This window comes from Megalobrama amblycephala, linkage group LG20 (genome assembly GCF_018812025.1).
Source record: "Megalobrama amblycephala isolate DHTTF-2021 linkage group LG20, ASM1881202v1, whole genome shotgun sequence".
Lineage (NCBI taxonomy): Eukaryota > Metazoa > Chordata > Actinopteri > Cypriniformes > Xenocyprididae > Megalobrama > Megalobrama amblycephala.
Window position 1 is genome coordinate 1523131 of NC_063063.1, and position 23853 is coordinate 1546983.

Genomic DNA, 23853 nt, shown 5'->3' on the forward strand with positions numbered 1-23853 from the left:
GTCGACCTCTAATTATAATTGTATTAAAAAAATTTAAATACATAATTATATTATACTAACATTTTACTATACATTAATTGCATTTGTTATATTTGCAATTCCATTGTACACTAACCGAGATCGTAACCCCTGTGAATGATGTTCCTGGCCACCTGGAACGCTAGCAGGAGGTTGCGTGGATCCCGTTCTCCATCTACTGACTGCACAAATCCAAATGTAAAGTCTGCACCCAAACCTTTGAGCTCTGTGGAAAGGGAGATGTTTGAGCACTATTGAGATGCTGTTCCTGCTCTTCTAAATACAAAGGCATTAATATAAAGGCGAGAAAGACTGATTGCTGCCGATCCTTACCTTCCTCTCTGGACTCCATTAGACTGATAAGGATGTTGTAAACACATGATCGCTCAGCCAGCATCAAGGACTGTTGCAGAGAAATAAGGGAGGAAAACAAAAACTCGCTTAAAAAGGATTTCTGTCTAAATACTTGTGACATAAGAGCAATAAAGATGTCAACTGGTCAGCTATCACTACACTGGCATTGATGCACAAGAACATGTCAAATAGCAAAGATTGAAATATGCCAATAATGTAACATTAAATATTATTTAACATAACATTTAATAAAACTCCAAGAATGACAATCAGTTACAATAGGCTGAACATGATAAATCAGCAACTTGTATGAATTTAAAGCTTTTCAGGACTTATTAAGAACAATGTTTAAATAGAAAATGTATAATATATGATATTATGAAAAATAAAAATACATAAAAACTTGGGGATATAGTTTTTTCGCAATAAGACTTTTCTGCTCAGCCAGGCTGCATTTCTTTGATCAAAAATACAATAATAATTGTGATATATGATTGTAATTTAAAACAGCAGTTTTCTATGTTAATATACAGTAAAATATAATTTATTCCTGTGATCAAAGCTGAATTTTCAGCATCATTACTCCAGTCTTCAGTGTCACATGATCCTTCAGAAATCATTCTAATATGATGATTTGTTGCTCAAGAAACATTTATGATTATCAATGTTGAAAACAGTTCATATTTTTGTTGAAATCGTGATACATTTTATTTCTCAGGAATCTTTGATGAATAGAACATTCAAAAGAACAGAATTTATTTGAAATAGAATCTTTTGTAACATTATAAATGTCACTTTTGATCAATTTAATGCACCCTTGCTAATAAAATTTAAAAAAATAAATTAAAAAAATCTAATTCTAACCAATATAATTTTTGAAACAGTATCAGTGAACAACTGGCTGACATCTTCTGAGTGAAGTGTATTCATTCGGACTGAAATATTCACCTGAACATGAACATCCTGAAAGATGGATCTCAAAATGGACACAGCTGAACCAGGAGGCAGAACTGAGCATTTTGTCTGAAAGGAACCAAAAATGAGAAATATTAAGGTGACTATGACTATAATGACAGATCATTAATAAGCAAAAGTACTCCGACTTACCAAAGCCTTGAGTCCCTGAAGAACATGCGGCGTGATCACATAGTGATCCTTCAGTCTGTTTTCATAGAAAGCTAACAGGACCTCCACTGCAAACAAAACATGTGTGAGATGCATCAAACGTCAATAGATTTTCAGTTTAGATCATAATAGATTATTAATGCAGCACTGACAGAATTAATTCAAAAGAACAGCTATTCAGAAATCCTACCCTCCCTCTCAGAGAGGCAGCTGTAGCATTCCTGCAGGACTAGAGACAGGAGCTGAACTCCTCTGCCACGTGTCTGATGCTGAGAGCTGGTCAGACTCAACCTGCATGGAGGAATCGAAATTAATAAGTTACAATAAAACTGAGAGCTGCCACAATCACCACTGCAGTCTGAAATCTACAGCTAAAATATCAGACATTCATGCAGCACTACTAGAGAAAGGCAGGAGGAGGATGAAAACACAAACTCAGCTCTCATAAATGTGTAAAGTTATAAAAGAATATAAAACACTTTACCCCAAAGCTTCGACCAGCTGGAGAATCGTGAATTGCCCAGTCTTGATACCTTAAAAGAGACACAAACTCATGTTTAACCCTGTAAAGCCTGGCATATTTTTTTAATATAATCTAATGTTTTTTTAAAGGAAAAGTTTATTAAACTTTAAAAAAATACCCCACAGATCATTTATTATAGCTTGTCAAATTTGCCCCTATTTGGGTGTGAGCAAAAACACGCCGTTTTTGTGTGTGTCCCTTTAAATGCAAATGAGCTGCTGCTCCCGCCCCCTTTCCAGAAGAGGGCGGAGCTTTAACAGCTCAACAACAACAAAGCTGGAGAATCTCACGCAGCCAAAATGAGGAAAGTTTTCAGCCTTACATTGTTCAAACCGGAGTCGACACTGATGGAGAGACTCAGGAAGAAGTTACAACTTTTAGACGTTTCTGAATGGTCACGTGAACAAGATGGACGTTTTTACTATGATACTAAAAGGCCTTTACTTGCTAAAAAAGTATGTGGGTCATTGACAAATAAGGTTTTTTAAAGTGTAAAAAAACAAAGCAATGGAGATATAATTAATTTTGAAGTTTTATTAAGTGTTAACAATGAGATTATGTGGTTTTTATAAACAATTAACACTGCTTTTGTCATTTTTTACAAAATTTGTCACCAAAATAGTCATTTGGTTTAACCAAAATTTCGGTTTTACCGAATGACACTTTTGGTTATGCCGAATGACGATATTTTTAAACAATGCTAACAGGCTGATATCTAGCAAAAGGGCAATCAAATATTTAATATTTAGTTAGGGATGTGCAACGATTAATCGTTTGCAAAATAAAAGCCTGTGTTTACGTAATATATGTGTTTGTTCTGTGTATAATAGTTATGTATATATAAATAGACACATACATGTATATATTTAAGAAAAATGTTAGATTTATATATAAAATATTTATATTTACATGTACTATAAAATATATATATTTATTTAAACATGCATATATTTTTTAAATTTATACATGAATGTGTTTGTATTATTTAATATATACATAATTATTATACACAGAACACACACATATTACATAAACACAGACTTTTATTTTGCTAACGATTAATCGCGATTACACATCCCTATATTTAGTACAAGTTTTTAAAATATTACAACATTTTCCATGTTTTATAGCGGTTGCACCGAATGACCTGATGTTTGCATATGAGCAAGACAAAACATGAATTTTTCAAATAGTTAAAAGAGAGTTTATTACTTTGCTTCATGACCATGTGGTCCTTTGCAGGTGTCTGAATGATGTCACATCCTGTCACATGATATTGACCACATGACTTGATCCAAAATGGTCCCTTTATATTGGTTACTCCGAATGACATCAATGAAATTCATTCTTTCTCATAACAAAATGACGACTTCTACACATAATTTTAATATCATTTTGCACTATGTTGATATATGATGTTATAAAATCATGCCAGAATAAAAAAAAATACATACATTTATTACATTTAAAGATATTTTAATCACAAATGAAGTGCCTGTATTGACCTTTTGACACTTCAAAATCTTTTTAAAAAAAACCTTTATGTGTATTAAAACCTTTTGAATTCAATAAAAGAGATCTAGTTGTACTACCTTACATACTTTTGACATCATATCGTTGTTTATTATTATTATTATTAAGGCCTTTGGACAAAAAAATGACCCATAAACTGTCAACAAGATGACATAAGGCATGCAAGTTGATCATATTGATCATTTAGAAGCCTAAAACTCACGTATTAGATATAAAAGTGAAAGCTTTATAGAGTTAATGTAGATAAACGCACTGAAGTCAGTCAGGTTCACACAGAAGGGCTCCGCTAGCAGACTAGCAAGGCAAGCAAACAATCCCTGAATAAAGAAAACAACGGCATGGCAACTCCTGGTTTGGAGGTATAATCAAGCAAAAACACTGTTGAATTCTAACAAAGGTCTGATGTGTGTGTTCAGCCGCTGTCAGTGTGTGTGAGAGACACAGGATGTGGTGATTAGCTCAAGACTCCCTCACACACACAGCATCACACGCGGCGCTCGCGCTGCTTCTCTAATAGAGCTTTTATTAAGAGTCAGCGCTTAAAGTGGCAAGAAACAGCAAAGACGAGAGAGACCAATGAATGAGCTACCTGTAGCGGTGTCCGTGGCCTTGCTATCAACCTGTCCTGACACGAATTCTTCCACTAAACCCAGCAGCACACTGTTATCCGCGGCCATCCTGAAGAGCAGCCTGAGCTTCAAACTCATCCGCGCATGCGCACAACAGCTGCGGTCACCGCGAGAGGACTGTTTTGTTTAAAAATGTTTCAAAATACATTTTAAGATCAGTGTTACATAAGGTAATATATGTGAGTATTATTCTGGACGTTAGAATGTCAAATTTTGTTAAAACATTTAAAAGATTAACGATGTAAATTATTTTTTATTAAAAAAATATTAAGTCTTTGCTATAAAATAAGATCCTATGTGTTTTGTGATTTATTTTATTTGCATTATTGCATTTAGCAAAAAATGTTTAGTAAGATTGGAACTATTTTTCCTTCTGCTCCGAATACAAACAAACAGTTATGGCACCCATTCAAACTGAGAGATGCTAGCAGGTTGCCAGGTTTTCACAACAAAACCCACCTGAACTTGAAAAATGGTGTGTATTTACATCTTATATAATTGACCCTTCGCCGGGAGTTTGATTGGTTTGATTGACAAGCGATCTAACCAATCATAACGCCAAATCCACCATTTTGTCTGACAAAGCAGTCAGGAGTTAGAAGATTAACCTCGGTGGACTTGAACTTGAAAAATGTTGTGTATTTACATCTTTCCGCATTTGAAACAACATTCCTTCTGATGTTCATTCATGTTTATTTGATGCTATAATTAACTAGTAGGAAGAGATGATCGGTTCACAAGCCGCTTGAGCTGAGCCACAAAGAGCCACAAAATGTTTTTTATTGTTCAAATTTCTTAAAAAATTACACAGTTTGAAAGCTGGGACTTTGTTTAATATCATAAGTAACCTGCTCCGTCTTGTCAGTCGACGTGTTGTCCTCTTTGCTCCGCGATGTATTTTTCACTCTGTGTGGCGTGACAGCGCCATGGCTTGTCGGACAAAGCCAGGGGGGTAAAACCAGCATTTTTGACAGGGTTTCCCTGGTAAAATTTGCATTCCAGGGGCTAAATATAATGTTATTTGGGGTCACTTCAACTCCGCGGACATGAAAAACAACCCGCGGCAACAGTGTTAAAGTAGCCCAATTCCCGCATACTTGGCAACACTGCATGATAATGGCATTTTTTACACGTTTAAAGGGTTAGTTCACCCCCCCAAAAAATTATAAGCCTAAATTCAATCTGTTCGTCATATAAAGTGATCATATCTCTTCAGAAAATTTAGACTAAACCGCTCAATTAATACGGATTAGTTTTACGATCTCTTTATGAACTTTTTGAAGCATCAAAATGGTAGTTGTAGCTGTCAATGATCCGAAAATGAACGAAAGTCTTACACTGTGTCCTAACCAGACACGCCACGATAAGATTCCAGCGACGAGCAATTTGACTGTCCACACTAGATGCGACGCGAAAATGAGAAGCGATAAAATCAATCAAAAACCACAGCCAATCAGAAGAGAGTGTGGGCGGGCTCTCTCAGCAAGAGCACAGCAGACACAATGAAATTAGTAAAATTCATAAATATCACACAATTTAAACATTATTTAAAGGGTTAGTTCACCCAAAAATGAAAATAATGTCATTTATTACTCACCCTCATGTCGTTCCACACCTGTAAGACCTTCGTTCATCTTCAGAACACAAATTAAGATATTTTTTTGAAATCCGATGGCTAAGCAAGGCCTGCATAGCCATAATATTATGTATTAATATTATATATTATATACATATATTAAATTATATATTAATTTTATAAAGTAATGAGAATATTTTTGGTGCACCAAAAAAAACAAAATAACGACTTATATAGTGATGGCCGATTTCAAAACACTGCTTCAGGAAGCTTCAGAGCGTTATGAATCAGCGTGTCGAATCGTGATTCGGATCGTGTGTCAAAGTGCCAAACTGCTGAAAACACGTGACACGCTGATTCATAACGCTACGAAGCTTCCTGAAGCAGTGTTTTGAAATCGGCCATCACTAAATAAGTCATTATTTTGTTTTTTTTGGTGCACCAAAAATATTCTCGTCGCTTTATAATATTAATATTGAACCTAATTGAATTAATATTGTACTCACATGAACTGATTTAAATATGTTTTTAGTACATTAATGGATCTTGAGAGAGGAAATGTCATTGCTGGCTATGCAGGCCTCACTGAGCCATCTGATTTCATCAAAAATATCTTAATTTGTGTTCTGAAGATGAATGAAGGTCTTACGGGTGTGGATTGGAACAACATGAGGGAGAGTAATTAATGACATTATTTTCATTTTTAGGTGAACTAACCCTTTAATGTTAAAAGCGTCTAACCTGAGTTTGAATATCATTCTGCGTTATGAAAACAACACTGGCTAATTCACCTCAGATCTTGAAAATAAATAAATGCGCACAAGAACATTCATACTGTCGACTCAATGTGAGCAAACAAGTGTATTCTATGACAAAGATTGATTCAGTCACTCCGTATGTACTTTAAATAATGTTTAAATTGTGTGATATTTATGAATTTTACGAATTTCATTGTGTCTGCTGTGCTCTTGGCGAGAGAGCCCGCCCACACTCTCTTCTGATTGGCTGTGGTTTTTGATTGATTTTATCGCCTCTCATTTTCTTGTCGCGTCTAGTGCGCTGGAATCTTATCACATCGCGTCTGGTTAGGACACGGTGTTACGGGTTTGTAACAACATGAGAGTGAGTAAATGACAAAAGTTTCATTTTTGGTGAACTGTCACTTTAAACGCTTGAGTGGAGTTTGGAGGCTCCATCTAGAGGAGGAGCTCTGGCGGAGTCACATGGTCAGAGCGCTTGCGCGCTAGTAATGTGAACTAGTAGGAAACATCAGTGGGGGAAAGGTGCGAGACTAGCGACAGATAAAGCACTCTGAGGCAGGTTTGCGACGCATAAATGTTTTGATATCATAACGCGAGCACGGAACATTCATTAAAGCTCAAATACTAGTCTCGCGGATGGTGTTTTAGACTGCATTTATGAGTTCAGGCAAAAGCTCTTGCTAGCTGCTGTAAGTTAGCTCGTGGGATCAAGCCAGAAATAACTAAACGCAAGTCTCGTGCCAGATAACCGATAGATCATCGCGAGCTCTCCGCGGGACCCTCAGTCTGGAGTTTGTTGAGTTTGGACTCGCTTTTCAGTGGAGACTTCCCTTTAAAGCTCTTACTGTTGACGCATCACCCATAGTACTGTAGTTTGAGTTTACGTTTTGGTGATGATAAAGCAGGAGTGTATATATCTGCTGTCTTGAGATGTGGCCTGCGTTTGTTTGACAATCATGGGAGGATGCGTGGGGAGAGAGCGCGCGGAGTCACGCGGACACGGCTCGAGGACGCAGAGGAAACGTGGAGGTGAGACTGTTGATTTAGACCTCTGTGATGCTGATTTGCATGTTTGTTTCCGTGTGTGGCATTCTTAAAAACATGCAAATATCTGGTGTATTGATTTAAACTCGTGTGCAAAAAGTACCTTGTTATTATGTAAATAAATGCCACACATGTGAACTATAAATGGTAAGCATGTATCAAACTAGTATCGGCTTGCCATCGTAATTGTTAAATATATGCATATGTTAACACAATCCACCAGCAACAAAAATGTAATGGTATTGCACATGCATGATGTTTGTATTGATTGTAGGGATGCAAGATACCAGCCGATATATGTTAATTTTTAATGTTTGGCCCGATAAGAAAATTTTGCCGATATTTTAGAGCCGATAAATAATCAATTATTTACTTAAGCTGAAACACTTTAGATGCGCATTGATCGCTATGATGTTTTTGAATTGCTTGAAATATGACTGAAATCACTTCAAAAAGGAAAATACAGTTAGGTTTGACATGTTCAGCGCAAATCTGTCATATAGACTACATTAAATTGTAATGAGAACATTATAATTGTGTGTTTGGGACATGGCTTTTAATGGTGAGATGGTTTGTTTTTGTAATCAGGCTCTTAAAAATTATATACAAATTTGGATTTAGCTTTATCGGCCAATATATTGGTTATCGGCTTTCAGATATAAAGAATGATCGGTTATCGGTATCGGACAAAATTTTTAGATTTATCAGCCGATATATATCGGTTATTGACTTTCAAATATAAAGAATTATCGTATCAGCCAAAATTACATGCATTATCACCCAAACTTGCTCTCCTCTATGATTTATCGGCCGATATATCGGTTATCGGCTTTCAAATATAAAGAATTATCATTATTGGTATCAGACAAAATTTTTAGATTTATCGGCAGATATATCAGTTATCGGCTTTCAAATATAAAGAATTATCGTATCAGCCAAAATTACATACATTATCGGCCAAACTCGCTCTCCTCTATGATTTATCAGCCGATATATCGGTTATCGGCTTTCAAATATAAAGAATCAACCAAAATCTGTGCATCCCTAATTGATTACCATGTAAATACCATGTTATATGAATATGATAAGCACATATTACACAATGTTTTTTATAATACAATTGCATACTCAAAAAATTCTCACATTTTGGTGGGATTTACTAATTTTAGAGCAACAGACGAGGCCAACTGCAAAAAGTACTATGGTGTTACCATGATTTATCACATGACCCTATGGTATTGCTGTGTTTGTTGATAATATCTTGACGCAAAACGTAAATGCTTACCATATTAATCAAAGTCACATATTGCCGTTTTCCAATGTATTATTTTGTAAGAAGTGTTTATTTCTTTTCTTAAAATGTGCAAATTTCAATGTATCGCTTAATCTTATTTGAGAGCAACATGTTGATTTTCTTTGTTGTTGAAGTTACACGTCTCCGCATTACATTCATTGGTCTCCAACAATCATTTTAATTGGTTTAAATCTTACAAAAATGCATTGCTTCGCTTCAGAAGGCTTTATTAACCCCCTGTAGTTGTATGGATTACTTTTATGATTGATGGATGCACTTTTTTGGGCTTCAAAAATCTCACCCCCCATTCACAACCATTAAAAGCTTGGAAGAGCCAGGATATTTTTTAATATAACTCCGATTGTGTTTGACTAAAAGAAAAAAGTCATATACACCTAAGATTGCTTGAGGGTGAATAAATTATTGGCTAATATTTTTTTTAAATTTTTGGGTGAACTAAATTAGATCCAGCAGATGACTGGTGTTTACTAGCACTACTGCTTTACTTCATGTCACAGTATGATTTGTGCTGATTCTGAAACTCCTTTTTATGGAATTATATGACCATGTGGGCCCTTGGAAACATTCAGAGTTCTGATCATTATCTGTCTCCTATGTTATGTATCTTTTTTCCACCTGTATGCGTGTTGGAGCCGGCAGTCGTTCTCGTCTCAGGGCATGTCCCTGCATGTTTGCTCCACCTGATCGGGTCTGTTGTTTTGCGCTTGCCGTAAGCTGCAGTGAAATGTAATTGGGATAGAAAGATTTTCTTTCCGTTGCAGGAAACCTTTACGTCATGTATGTGGTCCAGTGATGACATCAGTGACCGTGACATGTGTTTGACTTCTATCAGTGAAAGTCTTGCAGTATCAGTGTATTGTTGTAGGGTTATCTGTACTGTATCTTGCTTTAAACAGGAGATAAAATTTTATATTATATTAGGCTACGTGACCATCGCCTGCCGAAAAAGGAAGAACGTCAGTTCGGAGAACGTCTTTGCACCAGAGTAAAGTTTGGGAAGTTTATTAAATCAGCAATTCATTCTCAATCATAATATGTGTCACTCAACAATTAGACATCAGCCCTTTTTACCTGCATGACTACAAGAAAGAATAAATAGCACTTTTTTATTTAGGGGGAAAATTACACTTTTATTTTAGCACACTAAATAACTAAAACATCAATATTAACAGAATCAGTTCATAAGAGTTATCTGTGAATCTGACTACGCAACTATTGTTGTTGTTGTTGTTATTAACAGAGCAAAGTTTGGGTAGTTCAAAACTTTTGAAAGTAATTATTATTACACTGATTCTTGAGACAAGAGATTTAATACTTTTTTTTTCTTTTTTAAACTGATATATTTGTAGACAAAGCATGATATTTTAATTTGATTCATCCAAAAACTGTGTAAAGTTTTTAATGATCTAATAATGGTGTATAGTAAAGGAGCTAAGTGGAAAAAAATTGATTCTCTTTTTTTTTTCTTGGGTTGGGGTTATGAACAATCCAGTTCCTAAATTCCTTAATTCTCTAACCTCCTTTTTAATATTAAACATATATAACCAATGTTCTTAGGTAAATCAGACATGATGTCATGTAGTTTAGTTGATGTTTTAATATTTTAACACAATAAATTGGAAAAAAGAATAAGATATATCTTTCAAAATTAACTAAAACTTTCACCTGACAATGTAAAAACTGACGGAGTTGACATACACACTGACGGAGTTGACATACACACTACTGACATACACACTGCGGACATACATACTGGCGGAGTTGACAAATACTGACGGAGTTGACAAATACTGACGAAGTTGACATACATACTAGGGCTGGGCGATATATCGCATGCGATTCTCACGCGCATTTCGTCAGTAAAGCCGGTTCCCTGATTACCGCTAAATCGCCATCACCTGCTTTCAAATGGAGCGCCTTTTAATAGACAGAGCCATAGTTCACGGACAAGCCACGCAAAATCGCGTTCTGAATACTGACGGAGTTGACATACATACTGACGGAGTGGACATACATACTGACGGAGTGGACAAACATACTGACGGAGTGGACATACATACTGACGGAGTTGACATACATACTGACGGAGTTGACATACATACTGACGGAGTTGACATACATACTGACGGAGTTGACATACATACTGACGAAGTTGACAAATACTGACGGAGTTGACAAATACTGACGGAGTTGACATACATACTGACGGAGTTGACATACATACTGACGGAGTTGACATACATACTGACGGAGTTGACATACATACTGGCGGTGTTGACAAATAATGACGGAGTGGACATACATACTGACGGAGTGGACATACATACTGACGGAGTGGACATACATACTGACGGAGTTGACATACATACTGACGGAGTTGACATACATACTGGCGGTGTTGACAAATAATGACGGAGTGGACATACATACTGACGGAGTTGACATACATACTGACGGAGTTGACATACATACTGACGGAGTTGACATACATACTGGCGGTGTTGACAAATAATGACGGAGTGGACATACATACTGACGGAGTGGACATACATACTGACGGAGTTGACATACATACTGACGGAGTGGACATACATACTGACGGTGTTGACAAATAATGACGGAGTGGACATACATACTGACGGAGTGGACAAACATACTGACGGAGTGGACATACATACTGACGGAGTGGACATACTGACGGAGTGGACATACTGACGGAGTGGACATACATACTGACGGAGTGGACATACATACTGACGGAGTTGACATACATACTGACGGAGTGGACATACATACTGACGGTGTTGACAAATAATGACGGAGTGGACATACATACTGACGGAGTTGACATACATACTGACGGAGTGGACATACATACTGACGGAGTTGACATACATACTGACGGAGTGGACATACATACTGACGGAGTGGACATACATACTGACGGAGTGGACATACATACTGACGGAGTGGACAAACATACTGACGGAGTGGACAAACATACTGACGGAGTGGACATACATACTGACGGAGTTGACATACATACTGACGGAGTTGACATACATACTGACGGAGTTGACATACATACTGACGGAGTTGACATACATACTGACGGAGTTGACAAATACTGACGGAGTTGACAAATACTGACGGAGTTGACATACATACTGACGGAGTTGACATACATACTGACGGAGTTGACATACATACTGGCGGTGTTGACAAATAATGACGGAGTGGACATGCATACTGACGGAGTGGACATACATACTGACGGAGTGGACATACATACTGACGGAGTTGACATACATACTGACGGAGTTGACATACATACTGGCGGTGTTGACAAATAATGACGGAGTGGACATACATACTGACGGAGTTGACATACATACTGACGGAGTTGACATACATACTGACGGAGTTGACATACATACTGACGGAGTTGACATACATACTGGCGGTGTTGACAAATAATGACGGAGTGGACATACATACTGACGGAGTGGACATACATACTGACGGAGTTGACATACATACTGACGGAGTGGACATACATACTGACGGTGTTGACAAATAATGACGGAGTGGACATACATACTGACGGAGTGGACAAACATACTGACGGAGTGGACATACATACTGACGGAGTGGACATACTGACGGAGTGGACATACATACTGACGGAGTGGACATACATACTGACGGAGTTGACATACATACTGACGGAGTGGACATACATACTGACGGTGTTGACAAATAATGACGGAGTGGACATACATACTGACGGAGTTGACATACATACTGACGGAGTGGACATACATACTGACGGAGTTGACATACATACTGACGGAGTGGACATACATACTGACGGAGTGGACATACATACTGACGGAGTGGACATACATACTGACGGAGTGGACATACATACTGACGGAGTTGACATACATACTGACGGAGTGGACATACATACTGACGGTGTTGACAAATAATGACGGAGTGGACATACATACTGACGGAGTGGACAAACATACTGACGGAGTTGACATACATACTGACGGAGTGGACATACATACTGACGGAGTGGACAAACATACTGACGGAGTTGACATACATACTGACGGAGTGGACATACATACTGACGGAGTTGACATACATACTGACGGAGTGGACATACATACTGACGGTGTTGACAAATAATGACGGAGTGGACATACATACTGACGGAGTGGACATACATACTGACGGAGTGGACATACATACTGACGGAGTTGACATACATACTGACGGAGTGGACATACATACTGACGGTGTTGACATACATACTGACGGAGTGGACATACATACTGACGGTGTTGACATACATACTGACGGAGTGGACATACATACTGACGGAGTTGACATACATACTGACGGAGTTGACATACATACTGACGGAGTGGACATACATACTGACGGAGTTGACATACATACTGACGGTGTTGACAAATAATGACGGAGTGAACATACATACTGACGGAGTGGACAAACATACTGACGGAGTGGACAAACATACTGACGGAGTGGACATACATACTGACGGTGTTGACAAATAATGACGGAGTGGACATACATACTGACGGAGTGGACAAACATACTGACGGAGTTGACATACATACTGACGGAGTGGACATACATACTGACGGAGTGGACAAACATACTGACGGAGTTGACATACATACTGACGGAGTGGACATACATACTGACGGAGTTGACATACATACTGACGGAGTGGACATACATACTGACGGAGTGGACATACATACTGACGGAGTTGACATACATACTGACGGTGTTGACAAATAATGACGGAGTGGACATACATACTGACGGAGTGGACAAACATACTGACGGAGTTGACATACATACTGACGGAGAGGACATACTGACGGAGTGGACAAACATACTGACGGAGTGGACATACATACTGACGGTGTTGACAAATACATACTGACGGAGTTGACAAAAGTCCAGCTGGGGTCGAATACACAGTTTATGTAAATAGAATCATGAAACAACATTAGAAGAATTCCCCAAAACATTAAATCACATTATATAGACTTTTTGAGAGCACTTGTCAACCATCAGACATAAAACCTGATGGTGTTGACGTCTGACGTTGACAAAATTGAATATTTTTCCACCTTAACCACATGTTGTACAGTGGAGCAATTTTGTTTTCTTTCTCAGTTGTAGCTGCCTTAATAAACATGTGAGATGAATTCTGGCATTTTTCATAACTATTTACAGAAATGATTACACTGGGATGACGGAGTTGATATGTTAAAGCTGTGACTGCAGAGTCTTCAACATTGTTTGTATAAAATATAAAAAAAATATAAAACTTCCAGGACTATGTGTCCTACTGTGAGATCCACAATGAGCAGGAAATAGTAAGTGTTCCTCAGAGTTTAAGATGACCATGACACCGCCTGATTTATTCAGAATTATAATAAAATCCTGACGGAGTTGACGGATTTGTACTTCTCAAAGTACAAATATAAAATATTTGCAATGCGCATTTAAGTGTTTGTGAGTGTTTCTGACTCAAAAGAATCAGTTCATAAGAGTCATTTGTTTATGAATCAGAGTATACGGGTTGTGCTGTTGTTGTGTTCCACAGCAATAACAAAGATGCATTGTTTTGATGTGTGTTTTATTGTCTGTCTTGTATTATGTGACATTCAGTGTTTCTATCTTATCACACTCAGTGCAGACTACAGTTACAGAACCAAACATCATAAAAATCGTTTTTACGGCTCTTACACAACAATGCAATCAGTTCTGAGGAAGAGCCACATAATTTTATAATGCAACCGAGAGGAAAAGGGAACATCTCGTGTTCCTGCTGTGACGGCGGAAAGGGAAGAGAATCTGTTGCTGCTTGCGTCGGGTGTTTGGATGTAACGAGAGAATTACAGGAGAAGAATGCAACTTTATGCAGCTCCTCAGAGCTCGTGGCCTCAAGACTTGAGAGCATTTACATCTCATTTGACTAGTTTATATTAGGTGCTGAACTTTGACAGTCACATTGTCTCCTGTTGTTGTGGCATAGGTCATAATCATAAAGTGGAATGAGCTCTTTATAAACAGCGCCCTGCTGACTGTGTTTCTCGTGTGATTCATGACCCTCAACCTCATCAGCTTTGATGTTCGAGTCGTTGACTAGATCACAAGTGTGTGTGAACCTATGAGACGAGCTCCTTCGGTCTAATCGCACATATAGGACAAATTATAATGAAGTTGCACACTGATCTTCAAGTGTGCGCACTGTCCAACAGCCAATGAAATTGAGACTAATCCTCAGTCTAGTAGTGTGCGCTTGGCTTCTGGGAACATTTAGAGTCCCTTGTGGAGTTCTTCACATTGTCTGTGGTTGCTTTTATTTGACCAAACATTGGGTTGTAAACAGCCATTTGTCTCTGTCTGTCACTTTGAAAGGCCTTTCCTGGTTTAACCCTGTAAAGCCAGCTGTATCATATTTGATGGATTAATTTGTAAGGTCTTTAAATGATCAACATGATCAAAACATTAATAAAGAATGACTCAAATGAATCAGTTCATAAGAGTCGTTTGTTTGTGAATCAGAATATACGTGTTGTAATACGTCTACTCCCTCTACCATTGTACCATCAGGTGGAGTGAAGCATTCTGGGTGGAACAATGCTGTAAATCGCACAATGTGTCCTGATTATTTCTAATTACACCCAAGCTGGCCATGCTATAAATAATGTGTTTGGGTGAAAGGTGTCCTTTGGATACTTGGCCCCGGTGAGCAGCATCTACAGGATGGGAAAACGCTGAATCGCACATGGTCCACCCACCTACTATCTCACCATCAGCCTGAACTTCCCTATTTCTATAGCAGGTTTATTACTAGATGTGTTTGCAAAGGCAAGCATCGCTATTGCTTAAACTTGGGGTTGCGAGATTGTTTAATCGTATGGAGTAACAGGAAGATTCTCCAAACTGTAAAGTGATTTCCTGTAAAAGAGCAGTACGGCTGCCTGTTCCTTCTGCCAAATTGCTGCTAAATCTTCTAAACATTACTTATTTGACTTTGCATTATCATTTTAATGGCGTCTGTAGCTTTACAAATATAGTTTTCCTGGATGTTTTCTGGAGACCTTGTGTATAAATAAGTAGAGATGCACCAATGTATCAGTCGCCGATATTTATCAGCATATTGGCTATAGCAGGAGAAAGGCTGATATAACAAACCGATGGTTTATTAATTAACTGCGTGAAGGCACTGAGCTGTATAATGTCTGTTTTTCTTTGGGTAAAATAATATAAGTTACCAAAACAAAATGAAATCTGTACAAAATACAGCAGTGCTCGTCAATAAGGTGCACCCGGGTCAGCGTGAATAACGTTTGGGACAATTGAACTGTGCAACTCTGCCACTGTCCTGATCGAGCCAGTGCTGCTTCTTCACAAAAGTTTATCCTTTGCATGTGGTTTTAAGCCTTGCGAATTTAAATATTAAAGCACAAAAAAGCACTGTTTATTTATATGTATCTTTGTTCTGTTATTTATGTATTTATGTTGGCCTGCTGAATGTTAAATGGATTCAGTTCATGTTCGTTAGAAATTATTTATGCAGTAATAAACTAGCTAGAATAACTTAATGCATGTGTTTTTGAAGTTTGCTTATTTAAATAGTGATCAAAACTATTTATTTTAATGACAGCATCAAATGAAGAGAGCAAGTGACAAATATCTGTATTTGAATTAGCCAATAATTTTTTGTAAAAATCAGTATCGGTATATCTGTATCAATCAATAATAGTGAAAATCGATATCGGCCAATAATTGTTTAATATCAGTATTGGTATCAGCCAATAAATGTTTAAAAGCTTAGTTCACCCTAAAATGAAAATTCTGTCATTTATTACTCACCCTCACACCCATAAAACCTTCGTTAATCTTCGGAACACAAATTAAGATATTTTAGTTGAAATCCGATGGCTCAGTGAGGCCTGCATAGCCAGCAATGACATTTCCTCTCTCAAGATCCATTAATGTACAAAAACATATTTAAATCAGTTCATGTACAGTACAGTGGTTCAATATTAATATTATAAAGCGACGAGAATATTTTTGGTGCGCTAAAAAACCAAAATAACGACTTATATAGTGATGGCCGATTTCATAACGCTGCTTCAGGAAGCTTCGGAGCATAATGAATCAGCGTGTCGAATCATGATTCGGATGCATGTCAAACCCCCAAACTGCTGAAATCATGTGACTTTGGCGCTCCGAACAGCTGATTCAACGCACTGATTCATAACGCTCCGAAGCTTCTTGAAGCAGTGTTTTGAAATCGGCCATCACTATATAAGTCGTTATTTATTTTTATTTTTTTTTGGCAAACAAAAATATTCTTGTGGCTTCATAATATTAATATTGAACCACTGTACTCACATGAACTGATTTAAATATGTTTTTAGTACATTAATGGATCTTGAGAGAGGAAATGTCATTGCTGGCTATGCAGGCCTCACTGAGCCATCGGATTTCATCAAAAATATCTTAATTTGTGTTCCAAAGATTAACGAAGGTCTTACGGGTGTGAAACGGCATGAGGGTGAGTAATAAATGACAGAATTTTCATTTTTGGGTGAACTAACCCTTTAATATTGGTATCGGCCAATAATTGTTCGTTAATATCCATATCGGCCAATAATTGTTTGTTAAAATCGGTATCGGCCAATAATAGTTTGTTAATATTGGTATCGGTTTCAGCCAATAATTGTTTGTGAATATCAGTATCGGTTTCAGCCAATAATTGTTTGTTAAAATCTGTATCAGCCAATAATTGTTTGTTAAAATCGGTATTGGCCAATAATAGTTTGTAAATATCGGTATCGGCCAATAAATGTTTGTTAATATCGGTATCAGCCAATAATTTTGTTAAAATCGGTATCGTACAATAATAGTTTGTTAATATCGGTATCGGTTTCAGCCAATAATTGTTTGTTAAAATCGGTATCGGCCAATAATTGTTTGTTAATATCGGTATCGGCCAATAATAGTTTGTAAATATCGGTATCGGCCAATAAATGTTTGTTAATATCAGTATCAGCCAATAATTTTGTTAAAATCGGTATCGGACAATAATAGTTTGTTAATATCGGTATCGGTTTCAGCCAATAAATGTTTGTTAAAATCGGTATCGGCCAATAATTGTTTGTTAAAATCGGTATTGGCCAATAATAGTTTGTTAATATCGGTATCGGCCAATAATAGTTTGTTAATATCGGGTATCGGCCAATAATTGTTTGTTAAAATCGGTATCGGCCAATAATAGTTTGTAAATATCGGTATCGGCCAATAAATGTTTGTTAATATCAGTATCAGCCAATAATTTTGTTAAAATCGTTATCGGCCAATAATTGTTTGTGAATATCAGTATCGGTTTCAGCCAATAATTGTTTGTTAAAATCGGTATCGGCCAATAATAGTTTGTTAATATCGGTATCGGCCAATAATTGTTTGTTAAAATCGGTATCGGCCAATAATAGTTTGTTAATATCGGTATCGGCCAATAAATGTTTGTTAAAATCGGTATCGGCCAATAATAGTTTGTTAATATCAGTATCGGTATCACCCAATAAATGTTTGTTAAAATCTGTATCAGCAAATAATTGTTTGTTAATATCAGTATCTGCTAATAATTGTTTAATATCGTTGTTTAATATTTGTTGTTGTTGTAGTGTATTATTGTTTTTCAGAACGCTACTCATTAATTCCCATCCCATAAAATATTGAAAGTAAAGCTAAATTTGTCGTTGCGCTGCCATCCTCTTCATTTTTGTCTTTTTAGCGTGTGACTGGACTGGACTGCGTGACGCACCATCTTCCTTTTCAGGATGCTCCTCTGGTTAAAATGCTCCAGGTTTGCATTAAAAATAATCTCCTGTTACATCCCCTGAGATCAAATTACTAATAATATCTCTAGACAATGTTGATAATGTGGACTAGCCTATTTGTTTCCGCCCTAATGCGAACAGAATCATCAGGCCTTATCCAGTAATATCAATATCAGTGTGTTGGGCTCAACATATCATTGTTGATTCAAAACAAGAGCTCTATTTGACAAGATAACTTCAGGGTCATGGAGGGGGTGTTTAGCGTTTGGCTGTTGCCCTCAGGGTTGTTGTGAGATGTGAACTGCATAGATGAAGGCTGTTCGTTTTTGCATGAAGTGATCGGTCATTGTGGAAGGGAGTATTTGCACACAAACAATCATAAATACACAACCTTTGCTCAGTCATGTGTATATAGTTCACTTCTGCTTTTATTTGAGACTGAAGTCATGTGTAACATAATCGTGTTATATTAGCGGTTGATTTATTTTTTATTTATTAAATTTTTTGTAGTCATAGCTGATGAAATATCTGCTTTGATTAATGAAGTCGTTCTTGATTTTGTGTTGTGTAAAATTTTCCATTACACTATAATTATTCGAATGCACTAAATGTCAATTCTTGTTTATTACACTATTACTTTTACATTCCACTCAGTTCTGTTTGTTGCCCAGTTAAAGTACTGATGGAAAATACAAATGGAAAGTCTTTGTGGGCCTTCATAGGTGATGTCATACATGAAACTAACCTCACCATAATTTACTGGAATAGTAAAATTCTGGCCTGATGTTCAAAAAATAATGTGGTCTTCTCTTTGATCATCAAAGATGCTCAGCAACTTTCTGCTAACCCATTATTCCAGGAAATGCTGTATAGCCTATAGTGGTAATTCACACATCATCTGTGTCTGCAGGTCGTAACGAGCCACTGAAGAAAGACAAGCTGAAGTGGAAGAGCGATTACCCAATGACGGAGGGGCAGCTCCGCAGTAAGAGGGATGAGTTCTGGGACACGGCTCCAGCATTTGAGGGCCGCAAGGAGATCTGGGACGCCCTGAAAGCCGCCGCTGTGGCTCTGGAGTGTAACGATCATGAGCTGGCTCAAGCTATAGTGGACGGAGCCAACATCACGTTGCCACACGGTGAGAGTCGATTGGCTGTGATGAAACCAGCTGACGTCTTTAGAACAGAAATAGGAGAAATTTGGAAGAATGTTCATGCTGCTCTTTTCCATGAATCAAAAAAGCAGCGATGTGGTGATGCCAAGCTTGAAGTACAAAGAAAGCATCATAAATGTAGTACAAAATTTAAGTTACCAAAGACGTAGCACCTGAAAATAAGTTACACCAGATCAAAATTTTATTATTATTATTATTATTCAGAAATAATGAAAAAATACTGGTGAAAAACCCCCCAAATGTTTACAAATCATGTATTTTAGTTCCCCTCACACCACAAAAAGTCCTTCAGACTTAAAGGTGTATATAGAACAAGAATGAAAATGTAATTATTTAAAAAAAAATTAGTTGCATTCATTATAAATATCTATTTAGAAATTTAAAGTGGAAATTAATTACTTGTGTGGTAAATGTGATAGATATATATACCCGCCAAATGCGGGTTAAAATTCATTTTGGCGGGTGTTTATAAAAACTTACTAGCCAGTTTGGCCGGTGATGCCCCCGTTTTATAGCTCGTTCAAAATAACCCGCAAATACATTGCAAAAAAACCCCGACCAACATACAGCAGCCTGTTGGTTATATCGGAGCAATCGTGTAGTGATTATATTCACCAACAGAGGGGGCTGTGCAGCTACACTGACACTGCTACACTTGGTCGCGCGTGCGCCGCTACTTCATGAAGAACGTAACCTGGACCAGAGCAGAGTGCCATTATCATCAGTTATCAAAAGAAACATCGCTATTGGTTTCAACTTTTAAGGTAGTAACATACTAACTATTCATGTTAAATTAAAGTAATACGGTTATGTGTTTTATAACAGGGCTTAAACAAGGTGCGGGATTGTTTTGACTATTTAAACGTCCTCAGTCACAAAGCAGCAATTTCCACACACGTCTTAACTGTATCACGAGGTGAAGGTACACTCAGATATGAATAAATAAAACAATTATAATAAAATAATAATACACTTGCAACTTACTTAGTGCTTAAAATGAGTTTGTCATTTCTGTACAGTAGCCTATAAACAGCTCATGAAAATGAAAATATTAAATTCAATAATAAATGTTAAATATATTTAATATTATATAAATATTTGTTAAATGCCATTTTATTTATCTTATATTTATGTTGTTTTAATGTTGTAATGTGATTTTTCAAAATAGTGTAATACTTTTTTAGTTAGGCTTGGTTAACAGTGTTATAGTTTTTTGGTGAATTGTATTAAAACCAGACCAAAAGTCCTAATAATAAAATTAAAGTAGTCTCAACTTATTAGGGTTTACAGTGAACAATTAAAAAACAAAAACATTCAAAAATGTATTGTCCTCGTTTTTTATTAATAGTTAATAACAAATGAGATTTCTGTGATATTTTGACCACTCAAATAGGAAATGTCCATTTCAGAAATCTGGTCACCTTAGCATGTACGCGAAAGAAGAAACAAAACGAGCAATTTCGTGGTGGGAACTAATAATTTTAAAGTTGAGGCAGTAAAGGACCATGATGTGATTCAAATGATAGATAGATATATGTGTTTATATGTGTTTTTCATGTCAACAATGTTGATAAAATGATCAAATGCATTCAGTGTCATTATTTCTCTTATTTTCAATGGGAAAAAAAAAAAATTTGGCTAGTGGAAATTCTGATTGGCTGGTAACTTTAGAAAGTTACCAGCCACAGTGGCTGGTGATCAAAAAAGTAAATTTAGAACCCTATATATATATATATATATATATATATATATATATATATTTTTTTATTTTTTTTAAAAGTATATTAAAATAGAAAACCATTATTTTGACCATTATTTAACCATTAGTGTAATAATATTTCACAATTTTACATTTTTTTTCTGTATTTTTAATCAAATAAATGCAGCCTTGATGAGCATAATAGTCTCATAATAGTCAAAAACATTAAAAATTGTAATATTTGCAAACTGGCACTGTATATTTTATTTTTAAAATACTTTTTTATAAATAATTTGATTAATTCTATCAAATAACTATATATATATATATAAATACCTTATTGTCCTCACAACCTGACCCTTATTTTCTTTACTGGCCCAGAGGGGAAGGTTTCACCATAATGAAGAAGTACGAAGTGCAAATGATAACACACTGATGGTTGTTTATGCTTTTTAGGCTCCCTAACTGAGTGTTATGATGAGCTTGGAAACCGTTACCAGCTACCGGTGTATTGCCTGGCCCCGCCTGTCAACCTGATCACAGAAAGAAGCGAGGAAGACCTGTCGGACAACCCTGAGCCCCAGACGGCCCAGAAGAAAGAGTTCCAGCTGAAGGTACGGCTCTCCACCGGCAAAGACCTGCGCCTGAACGCCAGCATGACCGACACCATCGGCCTGCTGAAAAAACAGCTTCAAGCTCAGGAGGACATTGACCTGGCCCACCAGCGCTGGTTCTTCTCTGGAAAGCTCCTCACGGACAAGACCCGCCTGCAGGACACCAAGATCCAGAAGGACTTTGTGATCCAGGTCATCGTGAACCAACCGACACCAAACCACTAGAACCGCAGCAGCTAAAAGATTAAAACATTTTGCACAACAACAACAACAAAAAAAAATGAATCGAGCAACTTGATCCTGCCGGAGATTTAGATTGAGAAACAAATAAACGGATTGAGCAGAAGTGCCGACGTGAATTTGATAGCGAAGCACACACTGACTATGCATATCCTGTAAAGTACCTGCGTGGTGATCTCCCTTTGTAAGATAATCGAACTTGAGCTTCATTTTGCACACTTGAGTATCTTAGAATAGCTGTGCCTTGAAAAGAAGAGTTATTTTGCTTACGAGGCATGTTCGTTCACTCTCAGTGCGGCCACATGCTTCGTGACGTCTCTGAGCACAACCCTGAACTTTCTATGCAATCTTAGGCATATCATTATTCAATGTAGCTAATCCACGTTTCAGAGGCCAGTGATGCTTAAAAGGTAAATCGAGTGCACAAAGACACATTAAACTCGCAGTGATGCATCTTCATCTCCTGGCACTGCCCGCTCTCTGTGCCCATCATCTTGTAGATGAAACCGTATCGCTGCCTCTAAAAGGAAGACTGGACACACTATCACTTTAATGGCTGTCTGACTTCCTCTGTTCCTCTTTTATAGTGCTGTTATGCTGTAAGCGCTCAGGCTGTGATCAGAGAATATTGCTGATATTTTGAGAGATTATATTCTGTACTATTTCTGCTTTTTTAAACTGTTTAGAGTAAGACTTTTTAATGATTCTTAACCCTTTATCAGTGGCATTACAACAAGCGTCGGCATCCGTAACAACAATATCACCATGTGACTCTGCGCACCGGTTAGAAACGGCTCATTACCTCAATGGCGACTGTTCCTCATTAGTCTCCAGAGCACTGGCGTGTTCGTTGTTCGTCTTTCTTCTCTCACGCTTTTTCCCTCCTGCACATTGGTGTAGATTAGCCTTCATGGACGAGTTAAATCACATTCATTTATCATTGCAAGTTTCTTTCCTGCTCCAAATTGCGCCAATTGGAGGAATATTCCAGGTTAACTACAAGCTTTTCTAATTCATCTGTATTGTATATTATACTACAGGGCTGTTGAATGCTTGAATCTGATTGGTTGACGAACGTTCTAAGGTTGGGGAAAGTAGTTCCAGGCAGGTTTTGACCGCATTGCAGCTCCATATCACTTCGCCAAATTATTTTTAAAGGTCCTACAACAGCAAAAGAACCACAAAACCCACAACGACACTGACCAATCAAATAAATATGGTGAATAATAGGATAAAAACAATTATTTGCCACCAAATTACGTTTTATTTTGAGGCTGCTCTCTTTCTCCCGCTCACACACACACACACACACACACACTCACACAATAAAATAG

At 37.2% G+C, this 23853-nt stretch overlaps 2 protein-coding genes across 2 annotated transcripts in view; one reads left to right on the plus strand and one right to left on the minus strand.

Annotated features, from left to right (window-relative positions):
• Positions 1-4295, minus strand: part of mms19 (MMS19 homolog, cytosolic iron-sulfur assembly component) — a 29735-nt gene extending 25440 nt beyond the window's left edge. Inside the window, exons 1-7 of the mRNA XM_048170009.1 lie at positions 4143-4295; positions 1982-2030; positions 1688-1788; positions 1480-1565; positions 1321-1395; positions 352-421; positions 116-244 (exon numbers count right to left, since the gene is read on the minus strand). Coding sequence (XP_048025966.1) covers positions 116-244; positions 352-421; positions 1321-1395; positions 1480-1565; positions 1688-1788; positions 1982-2030; positions 4143-4260 — 628 coding nt within the window. The 5' untranslated portion in view covers positions 4261-4295. The remainder of the gene's footprint in view (positions 1-115; positions 245-351; positions 422-1320; positions 1396-1479; positions 1566-1687; positions 1789-1981; positions 2031-4142) is intronic.
• A 2692-nt stretch (positions 4296-6987) lies between these two features.
• Positions 6988-23274, plus strand: ubtd1b (ubiquitin domain containing 1b). Its single transcript, XM_048170353.1, has 3 exons — positions 6988-7548; positions 19703-19930; positions 22122-23274. The coding sequence occupies exons 1-3, from the start codon at positions 7476-7478 to the stop codon at positions 22502-22504; spliced, it is 684 nt and encodes a 227-aa protein (XP_048026310.1). The 5' UTR covers positions 6988-7475; the 3' UTR covers positions 22505-23274.
• Positions 23275-23853: the final 579 nt, after the last annotated feature.

Coding starts and splice junctions, on each gene's coding strand:
- ubtd1b (XM_048170353.1), top strand. CDS start 7,476: ATGGGAGGATGCGTGGGGAGAGAGCGCGCGGAGTCACGCGGACACGGC. Junction 7,549..19,702: donor GACGCAGAGGAAACGTGGAG/GTGAGACTGTTG, acceptor CTGTGTCTGCAG/GTCGTAACGAGCCACTGAAG. Junction 19,931..22,121: donor CAACATCACGTTGCCACACG/GTGAGAGTCGAT, acceptor TATGCTTTTTAG/GCTCCCTAACTGAGTGTTAT.